Source organism: Ursus maritimus, unplaced genomic scaffold (assembly GCF_017311325.1).
Source record: "Ursus maritimus isolate PB19 unplaced genomic scaffold, ASM1731132v1 scaffold_17, whole genome shotgun sequence".
Classification (NCBI taxonomy): Eukaryota; Metazoa; Chordata; class Mammalia; order Carnivora; family Ursidae; genus Ursus; species Ursus maritimus.
The window spans coordinates 57,402,777-57,423,087 of record NW_024424119.1 but is presented as its reverse complement, the minus strand read 5'-3'; the positions used below and the strand labels follow the sequence as shown (position 1 = coordinate 57,423,087).

General features: G+C 62.9%; 1 protein-coding gene across 2 annotated transcripts in view; it reads left to right on the top strand.

Annotated features, from left to right (window-relative positions):
• BRD3 (bromodomain containing 3) overlaps positions 1–20,311 on the top strand; it is a 35,032-nt gene that overhangs the window by 6,218 nt on the left and 8,503 nt on the right. Inside the window, exons 2-9 of one of the 2 annotated variants that reach the window (XM_040632155.1) lie at positions 7,954–8,278; positions 9,069–9,206; positions 9,948–10,095; positions 10,940–11,154; positions 13,053–13,424; positions 16,208–16,333; positions 18,066–18,257; positions 19,126–19,367. In XM_040632155.1, coding sequence (XP_040488089.1) covers positions 8,066–8,278; positions 9,069–9,206; positions 9,948–10,095; positions 10,940–11,154; positions 13,053–13,424; positions 16,208–16,333; positions 18,066–18,257; positions 19,126–19,367 — 1,646 coding nt within the window. In that variant the 5' untranslated portion in view covers positions 7,954–8,065. Of the gene's footprint in view, positions 1–7,953; positions 8,279–9,068; positions 9,207–9,947; positions 10,096–10,939; positions 11,155–13,052; positions 13,425–16,204; positions 16,334–18,065; positions 18,258–19,125; positions 19,368–20,311 lie in introns of both variants that reach the window. The other variant, XM_040632154.1, reaches the window with a different exon arrangement.

The following is a 20,311-nucleotide window of genomic DNA, read 5'->3' as shown; positions in this document are numbered from 1 at the left end:
CCACTCTGGGCAGGCTGGTGTGGGGTGCCTGGTCTTGTTCAAGGCCCGCCTCTGCCTCTTTCTGGCTGGGCGACCTTGTGCCCCTTCGCCTCTGAGCCCCCATCCCCAGCCGGAAGATGGAGCTCACGTGACCCCCACCGATGCCAGGCCACGTGGACTGCAAGGAGACCGGGACTGGATTGTGGCAGTGGCGGGGGGAGGGGTCCCGCACAGGCACGGAGACCCCCAGGGCACAGAGAGAGTGAGCCCACCTGCACCCACGTCAGGACGCTGAGTTTTTGAAGACCGTCCTCGGTGCTGGTGGGAACAGTGGATCTGAGCAGGACGGGGGGCCTAGGCAAGCTCAGGCCCTGCCCCTCGTCTCCGTCCCCAGCCAAGACTGGGGACCCACTCCTACCTCCGACCACCCCCCTCAGTGGCAGCATCCTCAGGTGCCTCCTCAGGATATGCCACGCCACGGTCTCCCCTCAGATGCCCCCACACTGGGAGCCTCCCGAGGACCTCCATTGACCCTTGCCCTCCTGCGGTCCAGACCCCTGTGGAGTTGTGCAGCTTTGCCCCGTCCTGTCCCTTCCCCTCGACCCTTCCTTTGAAAGCTGGGGCTCCCCCGCCCCAGGCCCAAATAAGAGTTCCTCGCTCTGGGCCAGGCCAGCCTGGTAATGTCCCCCACCGTGTGGCCCCTGCCCCCTTCCCAGCCTCACCCCCCACCCCGGGCTGAAGGTGCTCTGCCACCACCAGCCTGTGGGGGTCCGCCCCCCGCCGGCCTCGGTCTCCGATGCCCAGGAGCATTCAGCACTGTCTCCCGTGCCACCTGTGGCTCTGGGGGGCAGGATCCCACCCACATCCCTGTTCGGGAGGGCTGCTGCGGCTGCTGTCCGGTATGGGGGTGCTTTCCACACTGGCGACTGGACAGAGGCCCCCACTCCTCGTTCGTCTGGGGACCCTGAATAAGGTCTTTCCTGATGTTCCCGTGGGCTGAGTGAGCCTCTTGGTGTGGATTTTTGCGTTTTCTCTTGGATTCTAGTTCCCCGTGGAGGACGGAGTCCCAGAGGCTGAGTCCAGGCCCTTGGGAAGCAGTGGGGAGATGGCCTGCTGCCTCCAGGCCAGCCCCCAGCTCTCAGCCTGCCGTGCAGGGGGCCCCCTCCCATCCCCCAGGGTCCAGCACAGAGCCCCTCAGAGTGGAGTGTGTGTGGCCCCGGGGGGTGGGGTGGCCAGGCAGTGTCCCCTGCCCTCTCCTGCCAGCTGCCCACTTTGGAAACCCTCCTCGGGGTCTCGCCAGGACTCCGGATCTCTGGCTTTCACTTGTGTTTGAGGGTTTTTGTGGTTTATCTGAGTTTCCGCTCTGGGCAGTTTCAGATCCTCTTGTGTCAAAGGCGGCTTGTCTGCACTTTGACCTTCACGCAGTTTGCACGTGCTGCCTTTCTGCCTTGGCGGGTGTGCCCTGGGAAGTGGGGCAGGTCGTGTGAGCCTCAGTCTCCCACTCTGAGAACCTGGGCTCCACTCCTGCCCGACGGTGCCTCGCACAGAGTGGACTCTGGGCAAAGGCTTCCGGGCTGTCCCTGGAAGGAGTGCCACTTCCCTGCTGGTTGTGGCTGCGTTGGAGTCCCCGCTCCGTGACTGGAGGGCTGCCTGCACGGGGGCAGGGGGTTGTTGTCTGCGGTAAATAGCTTTCTGGAGTGAGGCGGCTGCCAGCAGGTGCGTGGAGAGCGCTGCGCTCTGACGGCCCCGTGCGCACATTCTGGAGGCTCCCTGACTACCGGGAGGCTTAGCGGTGAAATTAACCGCTCCTGCGTTATGTGTGCTTACAAACCTTTAGGCCCACGTTCTAGAAGAATGGTTTCCAGCCAGCTGGCGTTAGGCGGGCCTGTGGGCTCTGATGTCAGTGAATTGGAGCTGTATGTGTTGCCCCTGCGTGTTTACCCTAGAAGATGCGACGCACACCCCCTCCCCTGGGGGCAGCTGGGGGTGCAGGGCAGACCTTGCCGCTTACCGATTTTGTAAGTCTGTGTCTAGTCTCCAGGTGCTGGGTCTCTTTGGCACCTGCACTTGCCCAGCCTGTGCACAGGGGTCCTCTTTCCACCCAGGTGAGTGGGGAGCAAGGTCGTGTTCCCCAGATCTCACAGTTGCTGTGAAGGGGTGGGGGATGCTGGGCCCCAAACACCTAAGGGAAAGTGGGGTTCGCCCTCTTCTGATGCTGTAGGAGCTTTCAGGGCAGACAAGTGGAGGGGCGGTCCACAGCCCCCAGAGCGCTCAGCTTCTGCTCTGTCCTGTCTCCTCCAGACTCCTGCTCATTTTCAGGCCCCACCCCCATTATCGGGAAGCAAGCTCTGGACACGTGTGTCATTCAGAAGACTTTGAGTACCTGTGCCTAAAAGATAACGGCTCTAGAAAACTTATAACTGCAATACCACTATCACCCCCAAAGCATTAGCATTGAAATCCGAAAGATTCTCAAACAGTGTTGAAATCGTTCCCTTTTCAGCAGGCATCTCTAGCAAACTGGCTCTGGCACTGGAGGCCGGGGGCCGCCGCCCACTGGCCCTCGCCCACCCGTGATTGCCAGACCGTGAAAGGGACAGCACAGGCCTGTCCCCCTCCATGTGACGTGCTGGAGTCCCAGGCTGGGTGTACAAGCTGACCACAGTGACGGGCAGCTGTCCTCTCACAGGGCCACCATCCTCGGCTCCTCCTCGGACGCCACAAACTCTGGGGATGGAGCTTTTTTCCTAATTCTTTTGCAGCAAAACCTGACCCTTGGCAGCGGAGAAAAGGCCATCTGTGATCCTTATTTATCCTTACAATGAAAATTCATGTGTTTCCTTGCAGAATATCGTGTTTGATCTGGGACGTCATCCCAGGCTCTGGGGGTGGGGTGTATATGAGAGATTCCCCCCAGCTCCCCTGGAATGGTGGGCTTGCTGGATTCTGAAATCCAACAGACCCAATCAGGGTATGCCTGGTTCCCAGGAGAGAAGGCGGTGAGCGGCGTCAGACTCCAGCCCATCCCGCGAGGCCTCAGCCATAGCCAGGGCACGGTGGCTGCGGGCATCGCCTGCTTGTGCCCTGAGTGGGGTGGGTGCTGGAGCTAAGGGGAGGTCGGGTGTCCCTGGGGCTCACAGGCTGTCTGCAGCGGTGGGGGTGTCCATGGGGGCCCAACAGGCAGTGCGGTGCTGTGAGCCCTCTGAGCTGGCCGTGCCACCTGTTAGCTCTGAGCGCCCTGGGCCTCAGTTTTCCCTTCTGTGACCGGCACCCAGTGCATGTTGCCACAGGCTGATGGGGGACCCTGAGAAATCGGGTCCCAGCTGGGCTTTTTCTCTTCCCTCCTTACGTGACCCCCTTCTTGGTGTCCCCCATCCAGCCACGAGGTTGGGCCACAAGATGGGACCAGACCCTTTTGGGGCCGCAATTTGCCTTTGTTTCCTTCTTGATTTGGGGGCCCTGGGGTATCCCACTAGGGACTCCCTCAAGGAGCAGGTGCTGGAGGTCCCTGGCAGTAGACGCAGGCCAAGCTGACCCCCATGGCAGTTTTCTGTCTCTCCTTCTGTCTGTCCCCAGCCCGTGTGGGGCCAGGCTTCTGCCCGGGCGTTTCTCCCCAGACTGGCATGGCCAAGGGGTGGGGCTGAGGGGTCTCATGTTCCTGCACAGAACCCAAGCCTGGTGGGCTGCAGAGGGGCCAGATCCCACCTGGAGATGCAGGCCCAGGGAGAGCAGTGGGTGCAGCAAGAGCCTTCCTGCTTCTCGGACAGACAGGATGCTTCCCTGCGTGGCTGGCCTTAACATGGAGTTGGGCGGACATCGAGGGTCTGGTCCTGCTCTGCTGGGCCACAGAGGCAGGATGGAAGGCTGAGTTTATCTGAGGTAGACCTGTTTCAATTATCTGTCCCACGTGTGACCTCATTGTGTCTGCAGAGTGCCTGCAAATGGGCGTATAGAGACCCTCAGGCTCTGGTCCCGGACGCTTGGCTGTGCCATGTCCCCTCCCCAGGTGACTTGGGAACCAGGACAGCTCCTTTTCTTCCAGCCCAGCATGCCAGTGTCACCCATCTCCCTAGCCATTGGCCAGGATGTCCCTGGCCCCTACAACCTTGTGGGTGGGAAGCCATGGCACCCGTGTCTCTGTCCATGGGGTTGGGTTGAGAGCACTCGGTAGGAGGTCAGCCAGTGAGGGGAGCCAAGTTTTGAACCCTGGTGGGGCAGGCCCAGGTGGGTGCTCCTTGCCGCCCTCTGCACGGCCCTCCTTGCTAGGTGTCCTTGATGTTGGTGTGGTGACAGCAGGGCCATCTCCTGCTTCAGCTGCCTGGGTATCCCCCCTCCCCCCACTGTGGCTTTTGTCCCCGAATGCCCAGGTGGTTAGGCTCAGGAACTACCCCAAGGGGGGAGGAGCCTCGGCGTTGTCATCTGTGAGTGGGCACAGTGGCTCTGACCTCAGGTCACACGAGCATCTCAGCATCAGCAGGGGTGAAGGGCTTGCGGCCATGGCCGACCACTCAACGTACTTCTTGGTGTTTTTGCTGCTGTCTGCTCCCACTGGACTGACCCTGGAGGGCAGCAGTGAGGGCTGGGCCCAAGGGTGGCGGGGCAGTCACATGGGGCAGGGCGTGAGGTGGATGCTGGACATGTCACAGGGAGAGGCTGTACGTGAGACACTGAAAGATCACAGGGTGCTCTGGGCGTCTGGGAGGACAGGCGGACCCCGTGAGAGCTGGCGACCCCAGGGGCTGGCAGTGCTGCTGAGCGCAAGTCCCTGCTTTGGGCTCATGGTGGTCCTAGGATTTCCCCTTCGGGGAGCACGCTGGGCTGCTCAGCCCTCCCCCTGACCCCTGGGCAGCGTCCCCAGGCCTTGGAGGAGGAGAAACAGAAGCCCCAAACACTTGGCCATCGACTGAGTGCACTCTTCCATTTGCTGAAGAAACCTGTTCAGAAATGCAAGCAGAGGGTGAGAGCCCCTGTCCTCACGGGCTGGTGGGTGGTGATCAGTGGGCTCGCTTTCTGCTGGCTGCGGGCCCCCAGGAGGCCCTTTTCCGTCCTTTGCCTCCGCCCGGGGCTTCCCAAGGTGGCCTTGGGCTCTCCTGCATGCTCGGCAGTGTCTGTCACATCCCTGTCCGGCCTGGAGAAGCGTCCAGGGGAAAAAGGCAAGGCCAGGCTTTCACTGTGGCTCTGCTCGCCCTGGACCTGCCGTCCCGCTGTGCATTGGGCAGTGTCTGACCCCCAGGTCTGGCTCTGTCTGAAGGGTGATGGTGTGCGTGCCCCTGCAGGAACGCGGGCACTCACCCTGCCTGCCACCCCAGAGGGGATAGCGCTGGGTGACCTGTGCCCGGGGAGCCTCTCTGAGTCCTCTTCCCTCCCCGGGGCGGCTCCCACGGGTCAGGCTCTGGGGGCATCTGGCCCAAGTTCTCTGACCGTCCCCTTGCTGGTCTCGTCCTGAGAGGTAGGTTCTGGCATCTGGGATGGCAGGGCTTATGCGGGGCCCCCAACCTCTTATGCTCTGGCTGCCCTTCTTCTCCCCCCCCCCCACCTTCCCAGAGCTGGTACCCGGGCTGCCGGGTGCTGCGAGAGGCAGAGGGCTGGACACTGCCACCCTGAGGGGACACCATGAGCCCTGCGGCTGTCCTCAGGTGTTCGCAGGGGTCTGAGTGTGGGGGGTGTCCTGCCCTGTGTCAGCGGAGTGTTTGTAGAAAGGGGACAGGCTCCTCGCCATGCATAGTCCCGCAGAGCGTGGGCACCTACCTGTGTGCTGGAGCGTACCTGGCCCTTTCTGCATGCATCCCCGCTGAGTCTCATGGACTCTGCCGGGGTTGGTGATGTCGAGCCAGAGGCAAGCTTTGCTTCGGGCCACTGTGGAAGGATTCCTGTGGCCTGTAGTGACCGCTGGCCCTCAGGGAGCACGTACCAGTGCCGGGCACTCTGCGGGCACTCTGTGGTCTGGGACCCCCTGGCACTGCCGTTTTTGGGGGGTTAGGGCTGGTGTGCAGCAGTCCAGGAAGCTCCTCCAAGCTCCTGGCTCAGACTCATGGCAGCTGCCGTGCTGCCCCCGGGCACCTCCCTCAAGACAGGGTTAGGGATGCATTCCCATGTTTGTGGCCAGAGCTGGCTTCCTGCTCAGCCACACATTTGGAGCGGTGGCCGGAGCTGGAAGAGGGAGGCCTTGGGGCAGGCCTCAAGTCCTGGTGGCAGCCTGAGCCTGTCGCTGCACTGAGCATGCCTGCCTGTCCTCCTGCTTGGAGGAGGCCGGCCTGCACCTTGGCCGCTGACCCCCAGGTCATTGTTAGGCCCTGGCTGCACCCTGACTGTTCCCTGGCTTTCTGTGCCATGCACCTGCAGCAGCAGCAGTGCTGGGTGCTGGACACCCACCCCCCCGCCCCGCCTGCCGGACACGTAGGGAGGGCAGGCTGCTGGGGAGATCCCCACAGGTGGTGGTGGTGCCCGGGCCAAGTTTGCACTTGCTGACCGGGTGGGGGTGGGGGTAGGGATGGGGCAGCGGGGCGGGAGGGATGACCCAGGTTTGCTCCAGACTCCCACATCTTTCTGGTAGTGAGGACCCATCCTCATTGCCATTAGCACGAGCTGGCACGGCCGCCGCCCCCACTGAGCAGCTGGTGGGGGCCGTGGGCACCATGCTGACTGTGCCATGGCCCTGGCTTGGCAAGATGGAGAAGAAGAAGAGGTACCAGCTCGCCCGGGAGGGTGTGGAAGAGGGGAGGGGCTGTAGGTTCCCTGGGGTGATGGGCGTGGCGCCTCGTGGGGGTTCCAGGGTGTCCCTTGAATGCAGAGCAGGTCTCCTTGGTGGGTGAGGCACACCTGCTATCTGCTTGAACCCTTTTCACCCTGGTTGGAGTGGTTCGTAGCAAGTGCCAGTTATTTGGTGCAAACACGCCCACGTGGCAGGTGGCAAGCTCCCAGCAGGACGTTAACCAGCTCACGGGATTCTCAAAGCTTTAACGATCCGCTTTTGCAAGTCGTAGGTGGGGCGGCTGATCTAGTCGCGGACGTGTGCTGCTCTGTCTCCCCAGTCCCGTCCAGCCCCTTATGCTGTGGGTGCTGCCACTCAGCCCCAACCCAACTGAGTATCGTGACAAGGACACATAAAAACCTAAAGTGTGGCAGGGCACACAGACGTGGCCTGGTCTTCTCATTCCATGTGTGGCCCCCAGTCTGCTCTGGGCCCTACAAGTAAAAGTGGGGCCCGTGGCCTCCATCCAGGACGGAGTGGGGCTTCTGATGTCGGGACTGGCCTGTTGGTTCTGGGGCGTAGTTGGTCATCTTCCTTCCCAGCCGTGAGCCTGGCAAGCACTCCTGAAAGCTGGAGGGGGACAGGGGAGGCCCGCGGCAGCCCCGCATTGCTGCGAGTGCGGGGCGAGGTGCGCCTCCGCCTGCCCTCCCATTGGCCTGGGGCTGGGCGTGTCACACCCTGTCCCACCATCACAAACCAGCGCTGGTTCTCACGGTTACGTCAGAACCTCGCCCCAAAGGGGCCCAGCTCCGCATGCCACGCGTGGTTCCGCACACGCTCTGCTTGCCTGGCTCAGCTCTGTGGGGTCCATGCCGGAGCGCTCTCTATGTGTGAATCGTTCCCCCAAAATTGCCACGATCAAGATCAGTCCGAGTCAGCCCCCAGTAGGCAGGCCGTTGGGCTGTGAGCCAGGAGAGGCCACGTCCTGGGCCCCCGCCTCCCACTGCTGGCTGTGTGCCTGGACCGCCACCTTCCCGCCCTTGCATTGCCCCCCCGCCCCCGCCCAGGCGGCCCCGTGTTCAAGTCACATCCCTGCCCCCACTGGAGAGCAGTGGTTAGAGAGTGGGTCTGTGACAGGTGAGGGCTGGGCTGAGCAGGGCGAGTGGCCTGAGGGACGTGAGCTGGCCTCCCTGTGACCACTCGCGTGTGCTCAGGAGTCCACAAGGCTGGGAATGGGGGGCCTGGGTGACCGGCCTGTCTCTGCCATCCCTCCTCTCCTGTAGGTGCTGCCCGGTTGGGCCCAGAAATGGGATGTCAGGCCTCCAAAAGGAGCACAGTGGAAGCAAGGGCCTCCCCGAGCCGCTGCTGTGACGGCCAGTGAGCGAGCCGCGGAGGATGTCCACCACGACGACGGTCGCCCCTGCGGGGATCCCGGCGGCCCCGGGCCCGGTGAACCCGCCCCCACCGGAGGTCTCCAACCCCGCCAAGCCCGGCCGCAAGACCAACCAGTTGCAGTACATGCAGAATGTGGTGGTGAAGACCCTCTGGAAACACCAGTTCGCCTGGCCCTTCTACCAGCCCGTGGACGCAATCAAGCTGAACCTGCCCGTGAGTGCCCCCCACCCCTCCCCTCCCCCACCCACCGGCATTCCTGCCCCTCTCTTGCCCCCCTCCTGGAAGGACTGCCCCTGGGCCCAGGCAGCTGTGGTGCCGGTAAGCCAGGCACAGCCCAGGGCCTGTGGTGACCGAGGAGTGGAGGGGCTCCTCAGGGGCGTGACAGTGTGGAGGGCGGTGGTCCCCAAGTGTAGGGAGCAGGGGAGAACCCGTGCCTCCCTGCTGTTGCCGTGTACCCTCCCATGGAACCATGCCTCTGCCCCCTGCAGTGCAGGTCGTGGCCCACTTTCCAGGGGAGGTTACACTGGCTGCTTCCTCAGTGCTGGCCCCGTCATCTGATGGGTTTCTTATTTGGACCCAAATAGAGAAACCCTGAGTGCTGCCTGGGGAAGCCCTGGGCCACTCGTTGGTGGCCTGGGTTCTAGGCCCAGCTCGGCACCGGTCACTGGTGGGCCCGGGACTTGGAGTCTGGGAGGGACTCGGCCCCCTCTCCACAGTGCCGATCAGCTCTGGGGCCTGCCCCAGCTGCCCAGTCCCGTGCGTCTCTAAGAACGGCCTGTGCAGGCAGAATCTGTCGGGCGAGATGTATGGCAGGGGTTGGAAGTGGGCCGGGCGCTCGCCCCGGACCCTGCACCTGCCCTCCGCTGACCAGACACTGCCTTTGGCCCGACCCCGGTGCCCAGCTCACCCGAGAAGACGCTCCGTGTGCAGTCGCCCTCCTCAGGGACGGCGAACACAACGCCGCAGAATCTGCTGATGGTGCCTCTGAAAATCTCTTTCCCAGGATTATCATAAAATCATAAAAAACCCAATGGATATGGGGACTATTAAGAAGAGACTAGAAAATAATTATTACTGGAGCGCGAGCGAATGTATGCAGGACTTCAACACCATGTTTACAAATTGTTACATTTATAACAAGGTAAGAAAGCGCCCGCGACGTGGCTCCCAGAGGAGACCCTCTGGCGGGGCCCGGGCTCTGTAGCGGCTCTCAGATGGGGGCATGTCATCCCCCTGGCTGCAGTCTCCACTTGGGGGTCCCATGTGCTGCCCACGCCCCCCCACGGGGGAGGGTAGTAAAGCCTGGAGCAGCCTTTTGGGGGGAAGTTTGTATACCAAACGCTTTGAACTGTTCTTGCCCTCAGACCTTGAGACTCCAGCTGTCGGGACGGGCTCACATGTTTGGTGTCACAGCACGTGCACATGTGGCAGCGGGGGGGGGGGCGGGCGGCCGAGCACACTGTGACATCCGCGTGCAGCCGCCCCACGTGGCCGGGCCACTGCACGACCAGGGAGCACGTGTTCACGATGGTTTTCGGGTAGAAGAGTAGGTTAGGGAAGGCCCACGTGGTCCTGACTCGGTGGGGATTTTGTTGTTTGCGATTGCGACGGGATACAGCCGAGATGAGCTAAACCGAGTGGAGCGTTCTGTTTTCTGCACGGGATGGGCCAAAGGGTGGTTCTTGTTCTTCTTGGTTTTCTGAATTCTTTCAAGAGTCTCCACGCTGAAATACGCTCCTTTTGCCCCCTCGCCCCCGCCTGCCCGACCAAATCTCTTAACGGATTTTTGAATAAATGTTTTCTTGAGCCACAGCCAGTGACGTCTTTGCAAACACGTGGCCCCTTGCCCAACAAGTGACCTTGGCTCTCCCTGTGTCTTCAGCCCACAGATGACATAGTGCTAATGGCCCAAGCCTTAGAGAAAATTTTTCTGCAGAAAGTGGCCCAGATGCCCCAGGAGGAAGTTGAATTATTACCCCCTGCTCCAAAGGGCAAAGGCCGGAAACCGGCTGCAGGAACCCAGAGTGCAGGTAATGGGGCGGACGGTGCCGTCCTTCTGTCCTGATAACCACTCCCTCACCCCGGGGCCTGACAACAGCATTTCTTGTGCGGATCCCTCTGCCCCTCTGAGCTCAGTGTCCCTGTCTGTGAAGTTGGGGCGACACGGCTGGCCCTTGGCGTTGTTACCATCTGCCTTTGAGCCTGCTCTGGTGGGGAGACTGTGGTCTTGCTGTGCCCCCATGCTGAGGCCACCTCTTCCAGAAGTCTGGACAGGAGGTCCCTTGGTTCCCCCTAGGATGTGGCCTCCTTAGCAGGTGTTGTATGTTCTGGGACAGTAGAGGGGTCGTGTCACCTGTCGGGGAGGGCGATGGGGATGAGGATTAGCACTAGGAGCCCTAGGGGGTCTTACCTGGTCCAGGAACAGGGAGCAGAGGTGCGCCCTGATGGAGAGGCAGGCCTGGCACCCCAGCCCTCAAAGGAGCCCCCCACCAGTGCCAGCCATCCCACTTGGCAGATGAGATGGGTGGGTGGTTAAGTAGCTCTGCCCAGGTCACTCAGCTGGTTATTGGTGGAGTCTGAGTTAACCCCCGGTTTCTTGGGCCCAGGCCTGGCTCTTCCTCCCAGGCTGCACCTAGTCCAGGCTTCCTCATTCAGACTCTGGTCTCTGGCCAGAGGGAGTCCCTTCCGTTTGTTGGGTGAGCGCCTGTGGAAACCGGTTCCGTGGATGCAGCCACGGTGCAGGGCCAGGGGTCTCAGGAGGAGGGGCTCCCTGGCACAGCTGTGCTCTGGCTGGAGGGGATGGTCCAGGAAGCTTCTGGAAGCTAGCTGGCAGGTAGAGCTTAGTGTGTTCAGTGTCCTTTCCTTGTCTTCAAGGTACGCAGCAAGTGGCGGCCGTGTCCTCTGTCTCCCCAGCAACCCCCTTCCAGAGCGTCCCCCCCACTGTCTCCCAGACGCCTGTCATTGCTGCCACCCCAGTGCCAACCATCACTGCAAACATCACGTCGGTCCCCGTTCCCCCGGCCGCCGCCCCACCTCCTCCCTCGACGCCCATCATCCCCGTGGTCCCTCCCACACCGCCTGTAGTCAAGGTGAGTGTCCTTGGGGACAAGGTCAGCTGGCTGTCTGATCACCAGGCCGGGGTTCCTGGATTCGGGCAGGTGTGGGGAGGGCAGGGGGGACATCTGCCACCTGTCCCTGGGTACCCACTACTTATCGGGTGTTCGGTACACGTGACTCTGGAGTGGTTCTCTCTGTGCCCGTGAGGTTGGGCCGTTGCCCCTGACGCAGACGGGGAGCCCGAGGCTCAGGGAGCTGCAGGTCACACAGCTGGTGAGGGTGGGCTGCGCTGAACCCCAGTTTCTCTGGCCCTGAAGCCCTGGCCTTTGCCGTGCCTGGGTCACTGTGGGAAGGCGTGGGAGAGGAGGGTGGAGGGTCCCGGACCCCCCTGCCCACACGTGGATTTAGGGCAGCGGCCCGGGTGCACGGTGAGGAGCCAGCCCCGACGGCCTGCCCCGTGTGCCCTGGTAGCGTGAGCTCCAGCATGTCCGTGTCCCCAGTGTGGCTGGGAACTCTCATGGCAGGGGCCGTCCTGGCCGGGTCTGGGCTCAGAGCCCGTGCTCCCCGTGCTCCCCGTGCGGTCCGGGCAGGCCGTGTGCGGGGCGCTGATGTGTGTCGTCTTCGTTTGCCCCTCACAGCGGCCCTGTGGGGCAGACAGTATTTCCCCCATCTTACAGATGAGGAAGCAGGCGCTCGGGGGGTTAAGTGGCCCCCCGCAAGGTAACACGCCCCCGCCGCTGCTTTCCCTCCCCCGTGGCCTTCACTGCCTGCACTTTCGGGCGGCGCCTGGCCAGGCTGCCTTCCATCGGGCCCGGCTGTTCCTGGAGCATGTCCTGTTTGCCACGGCCGGGTGAGCTCCCCGCTCCGGGCCTCTGTGGCACACGCTTGGTGTACTGTGGGTGCCCCCACGTGTTTGTGAATAGCCGGCTCGTGCCCCTGCCAGCCTGAGGGCGGCGGCTCGGCTGGGGCAGAGGCCATGGTGGTGCCCCAGAGAGCCGGCCGCTGTGAGGCCATCAGCCCGGGCGCTGTGGCTCCGAGGGGCTCCTCTGCCAGTCTGAGAGGCAGGGAGCTGGCTGAGCTGGTCTCGGGGACGTGCTGAGCCCTGGCTGCGGAGCGCGCCGTGATGCCTGGGGGCCCCGGGCGCGGTGCTTGAGACCTGCACGGCCCAGGACCCGGGGGTATTTCCCACGTTCTCACCCTCGGGGCACAACCCGTGTGAGTGTCTGCCCTGCACACAGCCACAAAAGGGTTCCCTCCCCTTGTGGAAAACAGCTCCCTGTGGCTCCCCCTGCCTTCAGGCTTCAAGTCCAGACCTGCCCAGTCAGTCCCCGGGAGTCCGTGGTCCCAAACTCACTGCTGCCGCCCAGCCCCTGCCCCGCATGCTCTCCCTGCTCCTGGCCTCGGCCCGCTCCACGATGGCTGTCCTCGGAGCTCCAGCTTGGGGGCCCTCGTCTGGGTCCTTCCCACTGGCCTTTCTACGCAGGGATTTCCGTTCGTCTCTGCTGTCCCTTAGCCTGAGTCGCTTGGGGGTGATCCCAGTGCCAGATCCACTCGGTCATGTTGTCTCTGGAGCCCCCTGTACGGGCCCGAGGTTCGGTACAGGTGAATGCCATGCCGCACTTCACGCTGGTCCACGTGACCTCGGAGCCCTGGGGGGAGAGGGAGGGGACCCCCGAGGGGCAGCTCGTGGGGTGGGTTCTGAGTCCAGCCTTCCCACTACCAGCTGTGTGACCTTGGGCCGGAGACATGGCCCCTCTGAGCCTCGGCGTCCTGCGTAGCGCGGGGGGCAGCCGGGGGGACGGTGCGGCTGTGCATGCCGTGGCTTTGCTCGGTGCCTGGCAGAGAGCACTCTGGAAGCGCAGCTACCGGCGTCCGCGTTCTCGTGCCCCGTGCTCCCTGCTGGGGCTCACCGGTTGTCTCGCTGCCGCAGAAAAAGGGCGTGAAGCGGAAAGCAGACACCACGACGCCCACAACGTCCGCCATCACCGCCAGCCGGAGCGAGTCGCCGCCGCCGCTGTCAGACCCCAAGCAGGCTAAGGTGGTGGCGCGGCGGGAGAGCGGGGGCCGCCCCATCAAGCCGCCCAAGAAGGACCTGGAGGACGGCGAGGTGCCGCAGCACGCGGGCAAGAAGGGCAAGCTGTCGGAGCACCTGCGGCACTGTGACAGCATCCTCAAGGAGATGCTGTCCAAGAAGCACGCGGCCTACGCCTGGCCCTTCTACAAGCCGGTGGACGCCGAGGCCCTGGAGCTGCACGACTACCATGACATCATCAAGCACCCCATGGACCTCAGCACCGTCAAGGTACCGTGTGCCGGGGCTCTGGGCGGGTGCGGCCCTGACCCTGGCTGAGCCGCCTGCTCTCCTGCTGTCCAGGCCGTGTCGTGCTGATGTCTTGTGCTGGCTGGGGGGCGGCTCAGCATGGCGCTGTCCCGTGGCCCACTAGAGGCATGGGTCCGGCCGGGTCTGGGAAGAAGGTGCGTTCTGCCTGCTGTCACTGGACCTGGGGCTTCGCGGTCCTCCGTTCTGCCGGAACCCGTCTCCTGTCTCAGTTTGCGGGTTTTGTAACGTCTGCAAGTGACGGGTGACCCACTCCCCTGCCCTGGCCAGGGGCAGGCCCTAGAGCGGGGGAGGTAGCAGACTTGAGACCCAGAGCCTGGGCCTCCCGTGCTGGGGGCTCCTCCCTGGACTTTCATGGGTTTTGTTCCGAGTCCGGCCTGTTGTGTACAAGCAGAGAGCAGGCGTGTGCTGGGCCATAGGGAGAAGGTGCCCGGGCGGTGGCGGTAGCCCCAAGGGCAGCAGACCCAGGGCTGGGCACGCGCAGGTGGGGTTCCGACCCTCCGATCAGCTGGGGCCCCAGCGCACCTGCCCTCCCTCAGGGAGCACTTCCTGCCAGCCTGGTGTTGGTCCCTGGCCCCCTCAAGAATGCCCCTGGCCGTTGGGGACTGCTGCCCATGTGGCCCTGGGAGGTACCCCCACAAAGGGTAGCGGTTACTTCTTTCCATTTGAGAGGGTCTGGGCCTTGAATGGCTGGTCTCTGGCATTCTGCCTGGTTCCCCAGTGATGCCAGCTTGGGCCAGAATCTCCTTACTGGAGGCCTCCCCCAGGGCACCTGAGGGTTTCGGGTAGGACAGACCTGGCTGTGTGGGGCGGTGGTGCCAGGTAAACCACACGGGGGACCGAGCCTTTTCCTCAGTTACCCTCCATCCTGCCCCTGTTGGGAGCCCGGTAACGTCCTTTCCTTTCGACGGTGCCTTATCTGTGTGAGCCAGCGCAGCAAGTAGAGAACCAGTGGGAAAATTCCAGCAAAGCAGAGGCTGGAGGGCAGAGCACACTGCTGCCCCTTTTTCCGGAGAGAATTCCTAACCGTGGTTTGGATTCGCTCTCAGCCGAGGCCTGCTCTCTCCTAGCCGGTCTTGACTGTGGGGCAGCAGGAACGGGGCTCCCAAGTGCACGGGTCCGAGGCTGAGCTCTCCCTGCTTAGGGTCTGTGGGGTCCTGGCTATGGGCCTGCAGTGGGTGGCTGGCCCCCTCAGCCCCAGACAGGACTGTGGCCCGTCTTGTCCTCCCGACAATGTTGTGGCTGGGACTTGGGGTGGGGGGTATAGGGGCTGGGCCTTTTGTCTGCACGCACCCCTGCTGCTCAGAGATGGGGAAGCTGAGGCTGGAGGGCCCACCCCGAGTAAGCTGTTGGTGGAGCCAGTCCCCAAGTCCACATCTTTGACTCTTGGAGCCTTGACCTGAGACGGCAGAGCTCACGTCAGCCAGATGAGGGCATTATTGGCAATAGTGACACGCGTTGTGCCCTTCTTAACCCCCAGAACTCTCGGGAGGCCAGTGGGGACAGTGACTTGTCCATGCCACACAGCCAGGGTGTGGCGGGGGCGGGGGGCGCTGCCCGGCCCTGGTGAGCTGGTGCCACCGCAGGCTGAGGCCGTGTCCTGCTGGGAGACCTGGCGGGGGCGTTGCATGCATGCGGGTGGTTTGCTCTGGCGCTCCCCTTCACAAACACCCCATCATCCAGGAAATGGTGAGGAATGACAGACAGCTGCCTGCCTGCCCTTGGGCACCCCAAGTGCACTTACGTCTAGCCTGTTGTTCCCATGCCCCCCCCACCCCCCAGGAGAGTGGCCAGTGGTCAAGTTAGGACCAGAGCCTGAAAATCTGGCAGAAGTTGAGAGGGTCTCGGGCGCCCGTTTGTCCTTCCTAGCTGGGCCTCCCTAGCTGTGCTGAGGGCCGGAGCCATGCAGCCTGGGAGCTGTCAGAAGCTCTGCGACTGGCAGGGGTGCATACCCAAGGCAGGACTGAGGCTGTAGGCCCTGGAGTCGGGCTGCGCTCCACCCGCCAGCGTCCAGGACTGTGTCCGCGTAGGTGCGAGTGAGACAGGTGGTCAGGCTCCCACCTGCAGTGTCCTGCTCCAGCAGCGCACAGCCCCCAGGAGAGGGGGTGCCCCTCACCGACAGGAGGTCCCTGACTGATGGTTTCTACTTGAACCCGTGCAGACACAGGGAGTTCGCTGCCTCACCAAGCAGTTCCCCTCCGCTTGCCCCGACTGGCGGTGTCTGTCGATGGTCGCGCTTCTGTCCTCCCCGTGAGCGTGCCTGTTGTCTCAGCCCCACCAACCCCACCTTGTCCTGCTGGGTTGCGAGGGGCAGGCGGGCCAACAACACCTGGATTCTCACAGAGATGAAGTCAATGTCTCGATCCGTGAACTGAGGAGACCTCGCCTCCCCCGCCCCGAGTGACATTTCCTGGCTCCTCCTCCCAAGTCGGGGACTTGGCTCTGTGGAGTCACACAAGGGGTAGAGCTGGAAGCTAGAGCGAGAGAGCTAACGTGGCGGCTGCAGGAGCCGGGGTTCCTGCTCCACCTTCCACCCAGGGCAGCCGCCTCCCCGGGGGTCCCAGAGCCTCCCTTCCAAGCCCTGCAGTCCCGCGCCCATACCGTCCCTCGGGGCTCCCGGGGCAAGGCCTGGGGCCGGCCGTGGATGGTGGTCGCGTGGCGGGTGTCCAGTGTGTGCGCGCGGGGTCTGGCTGAGCCCCGGGATGCAGGGCGGTGGCCTCACCCCTGCCGCGTGTGTGTTACAGAAGAAGATGGACGGCCGCGAGTACGCAGACGCGCAGGGCTTTGCCGCCGACGTCCGGTTAATGTTCTCCAACTGTTACAAGTACAACCCCCCGGACCACGAGGTGGTGGCCATGGCCAGGAAGCTCCAGGTAACCCGAGGCGCTCAGGCAGAGGGGCCTTCTGGGCACAGAGGGGACCAGCAGCCCGGGGCGGGCGCCCAGGAAAGAGGCCTTCCGGAGAGCATCCAGCCAGGGGCCCGTGGGAGAGCCTCGCCCGCAGAACATCTTGCTCATGAGCGGCACCCGGCACTTGTCAGGCCCCAGGCCTGCTTCCCAGGCACACGGTGGCGGACGGGCCAGCCTCTGTCCTCCGGGAGCTGCAGGCAGAGGCGCGGGGAAGGCGCTCTCCGGGACGGGCACGCATTCCGCAGGGAAGGAGAGGATGAGAAGGGAGGCGTCCCTCCTGCCGCAGCTTCGGTCTCTGTGTGAGGGGGGCTTTGTCACGGGCCTGCCAGTGAGGCTGCTGGAGGCCGGGTCACGTGACAGTTGTGTGTGGCCTTCTGCCGGCGTGGTGCCGCCCACCTGTGTAGGTGTGGGTCAGTGTCCTCTGTGATGTGTGTTGTTGCTTCTATGAATACCAGCGCCAGAATGTTGAAGTTTTGTTGTTGTTTTTTTTTATTTTGGAGAGAGAGTGAGCACAAATTTGGGGGAAGGGCAGAGGGAGAGGGACAGAGACTCTCAAGCAGACTCCCCGCTGGGCGTGGAGCACGACATGGGGCTTGATCCCACCACCCTGAGATCATGAACTCAGCCGAAATCAAGAGTCGGCCACTTAATCGACTGGGCCACCCAGGGGCCCCAACAGCACCAAAATTTTAAACGTTATGTAATTGGAAGAGTTTTTTTTGGAGGAAAGAGTAAAAGTTGTGGATCTCTGCTCTCTTCCAGCGGTTTTTTTCCCCCAGGATACAGGCTTTGGTTGTGTGAATGTTCCTAGTCTTTTGCTCAGAACACTTTTGAAAACCCCGTGAAACAGCTTATGGTGTCACCCTTGACCACCCAGGACCCAGAGGAGGGAGGAGGGAGAAGCTGTTTTTCGTGCTGCTGGGTCCTCCTGTGGGGGGGCCTTTCCCAGGCTCTGCTGATACAGACTGCCTCATGGGGGAGCGTGAGTGTGAGCCGGTGTGGATTTGGGCTTAGCAGAGAGGGAGCTCTCACGTGGCTGTGGGCCCCCATCCGAAATGAATCTGGGCAGCCAGGAGAGGGGACCTTGGCTGGGAGGTGCTCCTGAGGGCCTGGGGCCTACTCCGTGCGAGCTGGCAAGGGGCTTTCCAGAGCCTGTTTTGTCAGGACAAGACTTTTGCCTTTGGAGCCAACTTTTGGGCCTAACTCGGAATGAGAGGTGATGTTGTGGTAAAGCCCTAGGGTGAGGAAAGGGGGACAATGCCAACTGGCCCCCAGACCCGGCAGCTGGGGGCCCCGTAGGGGTCATAGTTCAGACAAAGGCTGGCACTCAAGCTGCAGTGGGCAGCAGCCTTGCAGGGGCTCAGACCCACAGGCCAAGAGGACACGTAGATCTCCTGCAGAAGGCTTGCATGCCTGATAAAGGGAGCTTGCGGACCAGTCCTAGAAGGCTGCGTCCGTGGCTCTGGGCCCCACGGCCCCTACTCCCGGACCCGCACTCGGTGCCTGGACAGGGAAGGAGGGAGGGAGAGCAGGAGAGCAAGCTGGGGCTGGCCCAGTCCCCCTGTGGGCCTGGCCTTCGAAGCAGCTGCAGGTGCAGCTCCGAGAGCAGCTCAGGGACACTCAGGTGTGGGTCCCCCACCCCAAGGGGCTGCCCCATGGGCGTCTAGGACTTCACGCGGCCCCGGCTTTCCTCCAGGACGTGTTCGAGATGCGGTTTGCCAAGATGCCAGATGAGCCCGTGGAGGCGCCGGCACTGCCTGCCCCCGTGGCCCCCGTGCTGAGCAAGGGCGCCGAGAGCAGCCGCAGCAGTGAGGAGAGCTCCTCGGACTCCGGCAGCTCGGACTCGGAGGAGGAGCGGGCCACCCGGCTGGCGGAACTGCAGGAACAGGTGTGCCACGGGGTGGGCCGCCTGGGCGGGCACCTGGGGCAGGCGTCAGCTCCGAGGGCCCCTCGGGAGCACTGCAGGTCGGGCTTGTGCCAGCCTGACATGCGGTGCCTCGCCCGCCGCAGGAATGAGGCAGCCCCACTTCGGCCTCCGACAGGGAGGAGAGAGTAGAGCAGAGATGGCCCCGCGGTCACTTTGGCCTGAGCCTCGTTAGAGGTGGTGCCACAGGGAAGGTGGCCCTGGGCGCAGCCACCTGGCGGTCCCGGACTGTGACACCACTGCCTCCCCTGTGGGACGCAGCTCATGGTGGCCCCTCACGGGCCCCGTGGGGGCCACTGCAGTGAGGAGTACGTAGAGCGCTGAGCACGCTGCCAGGTGCGTGTCGGCACGGGGCAGATGTCAGCTGCTGGCCCTGGATCGTGTTCATCCTGTACGTATGCCGTGCGACGTGCACATGGCTTCTGAAGGTAGCTCTTGCACGTCTCCTTCGTACAGATGTACAGACGTAGAAACCTCTGGGTAGAGTCATCTTTGTCTGAAAAATCATAAGCTGAGAGAAAACTGTTACCGTGCCACCTGTGCAGGTCTGAGTGTGCCACCAGGCTCGTGAGTCGGCCTCTCGGCCACCCGTGAGCCGTGTTTCAGGTGAGGGCGGTGAGGCCCAGCAGCTCGCCGGCGCTCACAGGGGTGGTGAGGGCAGGGGGGCCTTTGACGCCACGTGCTCCTGGACTTGTCTGGCTTTCGACAGCAGGCTGTGGCCCTGGTGCTCCGGGCTCACCTCCCCGCATGTGTGGGGTGGCTTCAAGGGCACCCCAAGGCCCCCTCGGGCCAGCCCCGGGGGAGTCCTGCTCAGCCGCCTGCTATTTTCCAGCTGAAGGCTGTGCACGAGCAGCTGGCTGCCCTGTCGCAGGCCCCAGTGAACAAGCCAAAGAGGAAGAAGGAGAAGAAGGAGAAGGAGAAGAAGAAGAAGGACAAGGACAAAGACAAGGACAAGGAGAGGCACAAGGCAAAGTCCGAGGACGAGAAGAAGGCCAAGGTGGCCCCACCTGCCAAGCAGGCCCAGCCGAAGAAGGCTCCCGCTAAGAAGGCCAGCAGCACGGCCGCGGCCAGCAGGTGGGCTGTGGGGCCCTTCAGGGCCCTGGGAGCCCAGTGTTGCGTGTCCTAGGTGCTTGTGTGGTGGGAAGAGTACTGGGTTTGGGCCTTCACGCCTTGGCTGCAAATCCTGGTGACACGGAGATTGGGCTGGTACATGGAAAACAGGATGGGGGCTGGGAGGTCCTTGTCTCTGCCATCTTTTGGGGAGCTTGGGGGGACAAAATGAGGCCTCTGCTGGGAAGACTGAGCTCCCAAGGGTGTCACTCAGCTGTCTGTGGGGTTAGCCTCCTGATCTTGGGTACCAGAGTGACTGCACTATCTGGCACAGACTTTGGCATCCCAAGTCTTTGGGGACATTTTCCTGATTTGGGCCAAGGAGTTCTAGGGGCCATTGTGCCTTGGCACGGATTCTACTTCCTGGTCCACCTGCCTTCTGTCTTCACTTCTCCTGTGCCGGGCACTGCCCTGAGGAATGCCTGCCATGGACAGGGCGACAGGGAGAGGAGATGGGGGGAGGTGCTCAGGGCCAGCGTGCCTCTCCTGCAGGGTAGAAGGAAGGCTTCCCAGAGGAGGGGTGACGACTGTGCAGGAGTGAACTCGGCAGCAGTCGGGATAGGGTTCCAAGAGTCAGGAACAGCGGGGACGGAGCTGTGGATGCCAGCAAACTTGTTCTGGGAATTAGCGGGAATTAGGACAAGGTTGGTTCCACTGAGGAATGGAGACTGGTTTGGGAAGAGGGGCCGGGAGAGACAGCTGAGGTTGGCCAGCTTTGTTGAGGCCTCTTGTTTTATCCTCCAAGCAAGTGCATGGAAGTCATGAGGTGTTTGAGCTGGACGTGGTCAGATCCTGGTCAATGTGGAGAATGAATTAGTGGGACGCAGGAATGGGAGAAAGAACAGCCTGGGAAGGTTCTGTCGTTCTGCAGGCAAGAGAGGCCAGGGTGGCCATGGAGGTGGGAAGCA